The 4,672-nt window shown below is 55.7% G+C and overlaps 1 protein-coding gene across 1 annotated transcript; it reads right to left on the bottom strand.

Moving 5' to 3' along the window:
* Positions 1 to 252: 252 nt before the first annotated feature.
* Positions 253 to 1,513, bottom strand: LOC138389977 (protein S100-A7-like). Its single transcript, XM_069478725.1, has 2 exons — positions 1,373 to 1,513; positions 253 to 417 (listed from the first exon to the last, which is right to left on the bottom strand). The coding sequence occupies exons 1-2, from the start codon at positions 1,511 to 1,513 to the stop codon at positions 253 to 255; spliced, it is 306 nt and encodes a 101-aa protein (XP_069334826.1).
* Between the last annotated feature and the right edge of the window lie 3,159 nt (positions 1,514 to 4,672).

Below are 4,672 nucleotides of genomic sequence, written 5' to 3'. Positions count from 1 at the left end.
GAATCTCAAAGCCCAACAGAAAAGGGTGACGCAAGCCAGTCTCCGGGCACTGGGAGAAGTGCCCCGGGAGCAGACAGTTGCTGGAGAGGACTTTTGCATCTAGTGGAGAATCTACAAAGCAGTTAACCAACCACTTTCTATTCTAAGATACACACAGCCAAAGAAAAGGAGGAAATAACACAGTATCTAGTGGGAATAGACACTTTATTGTTCTTGGGGTCTCTGGAGGCCCCTGAGCTGGGCTGGGCTGCATCACTGGCCTCCCCCGGAACAGGGCTCCGCTCCGTGGCTCTGTTTGTGGTAGTCATTGGCTATGCCCCCCATCAAGGAGAGAAACTCAGAAAAATCCATGAGCCCATCCTTATTCTTGTGTTTTTTCTCAAAGACATCAGACAGGTAATCTACGCCCTTCTTTTCCTGTGAGAACAGAAACATACAAACAAGAAAAACGCCATCACACATGAGACTTGAACTGGGGAGAAGCGGAGAAGCGGCATCCTGTGGCAGGAGCAAGGCAAGGGGTGAGTGGGAGAGGAGCGGGTGGAAGACAGAGCGCAGCTCTCCTGGGCGGCTCCCAGGGGTTCCCCAGCTGAAGGACTCCACGGTGGGAAGCACTGGGATTCTGGGCAGGCTCTGCCAAGAGCCACCCTAGCAAGGGAGGGGCCCTCATCCGCCAGACCCACCCTCCTGCCCTCCTTACAGGTGCTGTCCGCTTTCTCCCTGGGGCCCCACACGGGCTGACCTCCTTCCTTTTTCTGTAATCTACTCTCCTCCCATTCAACTTCTTTCACATCCAAACGTACAAGTTCCACTTTCCCTTTCCTTAAGGCCCAGCTCTCTGGTACATTTTGCTGATAAGTTCAATGCATTCTAATAGGGAAAAACATCACCCAGTATACGAATGAGCTCTGCCAAACGTAAGGGGATATGCTCATGTCATCAATATTATGATTCCATTGAGCTCCATCCTGGCAAGGCTCCACGTGAACCCAGGGAAGTGACTCTAACGGAGGGAGGAAGATACATTAGGCAGAAGAAACGGAGGCTCCGAGACTGTAGGTGACCTGTCCAGGACCATGCAGCAGGGGTGCCCCAGGGGCAGGACAGGAGCCCAGCCCTCTGACTCTGAGACCCAGGCTCCATCCCCTTCATGGTCTGTCTCCCCACTGGGCTGGTCCTGCCTGGGATGGGAGGGCTGGATCAGCGAGGCACACGGGACTCAGCATTACCCAATAAAAATAGTGGATTCACCTACCAGGCATGAGTCCTCAGACATATCAGCACCCACGCAACCTGCCCAAGCATCACTAGCCCCCTAGCCCACAGAAATACAAAACCTGTTCCCGCCCAGGGCAGGCGCCTCCCGACTCACACAGGCACTGAGGAAGTTGGGGAAATTCTCCTTCATCATCTTCTGTAGGCCAGGCTCGTCGATCATGTCATCACTGCCAGTGTATTTGTGAAACAAGTCGATCAGGTCCATCATGGACTGCTCAGCCTGAGTGCTGCTCATCTTTGCTTGCACTGGGTCGTAAGAAATAAAGACAATGTTTTTTTCCGTGTCCACCAAGGGGGGGTCTGAAATTAGGACTATGAGAAGGGGATTGAGGAACAACTGAGAACAGGGCTAAGGTGGAGCAAGAACTCATGCAGACATCTCCGTGTGGCCGGACCAAGTGCCTCCAAATGGGGAGGGTAGGACCACGTCTGCACCTGGACAGGCACTGGCCCAGGACAGGAGGGATGTAGAAGAGCAGATGTCTGCCCATGGGTAGGGCCAGAAAGAGGCAGAAGCAGGGATCTTTGGGGTCAACAATACAAAAAAAAAAAAAAAAACCTAAATCCTGATGTGGGACCCCCAGCCCAACCAGCACTTGGCAGGCCCACTCCTCGAACAGATCAAACCCACCTCCTTCAGCTTCACAGTCAGGTGAGCATCACAGGGGCAGGGAATGTCTTTGGTGATCTGGTCTCTGACCCTCCTGGGCTGTTTCAGGAACAAGGGTCCCACCCTGACTCTAGCGTGAGCTCTGCGTGGAAGGATGTGTGCAGGCTCCAGGGGTGGGTGTGAGTGTGAGCAGAAAACACAGCCCTGTCTGGACTATGGCAGAGGTCTTCCTGGACCACCTCGGAGTGACACAGAGGCACTAGTGACCACAGTTGGCCTCCGTTTAACATGAACAGAAATACCTGCCCTGCTTCTGAGACTATTGGCAGGAGTTGGAGTGGAGGGTCCCTCCACGTCTGTTCCTAGGGATTATTTGCCCTCTGTTCCTCTCTTCTCTCTGGATCACCAGGTCTCGATGGTTTTTACATAAAGAGAAAGTCTGGCTTCCCAAGGCAGCTTCTATGGCCCACAGCCGCAGTCTAGGCTGGACTGGACCCCAAGCCAGAGAAATTGGACAGTGCAGCTCTCACATCCCAGACATTCCAAAGACCAGAGAATGGCCTTGGCTCATGCATGTGACATATGATAACAAACCGTCGTTACCTCCCGATGCAGGAGGAAGCTTTGTGCTAGTAGGTCACTAAGCAGAGCCCCCCAGGGCCTTTTGTGGCCAAGGCCAGGGGCTGAGCTCTGTGCCCAGAGGGTCACTGGGTACTTCCTGGGGTGGGGTTGGAGTAGGAGACTTTGGCTGATCAGTCCCCTACGTAGACAGGGACAGGTCATCTCACCAGGGCTATGCTGAGTCGGGGTCCCAGGCCTGGGGCTTAGGAGAGCCTTCAAAGCACTCTCTGGGGACCCTTAGCCCTCGAACGGCGTTGGGGAGGGGGCTCAGCAGCCTGGACCCTGACAGAAGGGTGAGCCCAGGGAGAAAGAAAACAGGGAGAAAAGGGAGGGCCCTGTCCTCAGCTCCCACTGGGGACATTTCACAGGAGTTGACTCAGAATATCCAAAAGGAGTACTGGGAAGGGTCTGGTCCAGTCTCCTCCTTGTACAGCCCCACGGGTGGCAGAGCTGTGACTAGACCCCAGGTTCCTGAGTCCTCACCACGGCCTTCCCCTCCTGCAGGCAGCAGAGCAGCTGGGCACTGGGCCTTTCTGGAAAAGGCAAGGACACAGGTGCAGACTTACCAGGGCTAAGGAAGAGTCACAAGAGAAGGACGAGTGAGATGTGTGTGTCAGGACAAAAAGCAGTCCCTTTATGAGGCTCAGGCTGGCTCCTCCCAGGAGCTGGGAGCTGTGGGGCCACCTCTGCTGCCTGCTTCCTGGAGCCTTGCCCACTTCAGGTGGGTGGGATACACCTTGGAGGCTGTGCTCAGCGTTTCCCACCAGCGTCCCGGGTAAGCAGGTTCTGCACCTCCCGAGAGAGCCCACCTGGAGACTTCTCCTGCCACAACCTTGATCTGGGGAGGGGGCGGCCAGTGGATGTGTCAGAATAGGACAGGGGATGGGGTAGGGAAGGCCAGGATGCTGGACCCAAAGAGGATGGAGTTTTGGACTCTGGAAGGCAGCGTGCTCTCTGTTCGTACACCCATTCCACCAACTCGTTGTGACAGCTAACTGTAACTACCACTTGCACTCTCTGCACATTCCAGTTTGCCTACACCAAGATTCCTGCTGTCCCTACATCTCCCTTTAGTCCCTTCAAGCCCGTGAGATAGGTGCTGGTATCCCCAATTTAGGAAAGAGGAAATTGAGATGTAAGCAAACTTCCCGAGTTTACTCCGATAACAAACAGCAAAGTGGGGAAACGATCCTAGAAAACCTTGGTTCAAATCCTAACTCCTGTGCCCTCTACTAAACCTCCTGGGTCACACCAGGGCCTGCCCTCTGGGAACTCAAAGTTCAGGGAGGGAGGAGGGTCACCCCACTGCCATCTTCAGGTCACATCCTCACAGAGGTCTGGGGAGAGAGGTGGTCTGGTGTCATGACCCACAGTGACCATCGAGGGATCCAGAGAGGGTAGGTGGGGTATGCAAAGTCACCAGCTGAGCAGGGGAGACATGGGTCCAGACCCCTGAGTACTGACATCAGACCCCCCACTCTTGAACCTCATCTAACAGCCCCGGGGGTTCCTGACCCACACTGGGCCCCCCTGCCTGGATTCCAGGGTGCAGTGACCCCCGTGGAATTGGCCTGGACACAAGGATTGGATAAAGTTCCCTCGCAGCCCCATGGTGGTGACTTCCCATGAAGTCTCCACCTTCCCCTCCTGCAGGCAGCAGAACAGCTGGGCACTGGGCCCTTCTGGAAAAGGCAAGGACGCAGGTGCAGACTTACCAGGGCTAAGGAAGCGTCACGAGAGGACGAGTGAGACGTGTGTGTCGGGACAAAGAGCAGTCCCTTTATGAGGCTCTATGCAAAGCAGTATGGGTAGGAGTCGATGCAAAGCAGTGTGTGTAGGAGTCGATGGTCATGCCCTCAGCTCTCATGTGCCCCAACCTGCTGCAGAAAGGCCACCCCAGGTGTGGGAACCAGGAGGCTGGATGTCAACAGCAGCATCCGGGGGCCTCTGGGGCCAGCCCTGCTAACTCACTGAGGGGTTCCTCATCTGCCCTCTGCTCCCATGGATACCCCACATGGAGTGAGGGAGCCTGGTGCAGATCTGGGCGCCCGGTGACCGGCCCCACCCTGAGCCCAGCGGCCACTCCCGACACTGGTCCTCGCTCCAGCCCAGCCCCTTTCCCCACTTCCGTCCACACTTGCCAGCACCAGGCCCCACTGACGC

Source organism: Eulemur rufifrons, chromosome 8 (assembly GCF_041146395.1).
Source record: "Eulemur rufifrons isolate Redbay chromosome 8, OSU_ERuf_1, whole genome shotgun sequence".
NCBI classification, from domain to species: domain Eukaryota; kingdom Metazoa; phylum Chordata; class Mammalia; order Primates; family Lemuridae; genus Eulemur; species Eulemur rufifrons.
This window is presented reverse-complemented; position numbering and strand designations above follow the sequence as displayed.

What these genes read in the sequence shown, in the direction of transcription:
- LOC138389977 (XM_069478725.1), bottom strand. Translation starts at nt 1,513, where the DNA reads ATGAGCAGCACTCAGGCTGAGCAGTCCATGATGGACCTGATCGACTTG. An exon ending in CCAACTTCCTCAGTGCCTGT is followed by an intron (nt 418 to 1,372) that starts GTGAGTCGGGAG and finishes CTGTTCTCACAG; the next exon opens with GAAAAGAAGGGCGTAGATTA.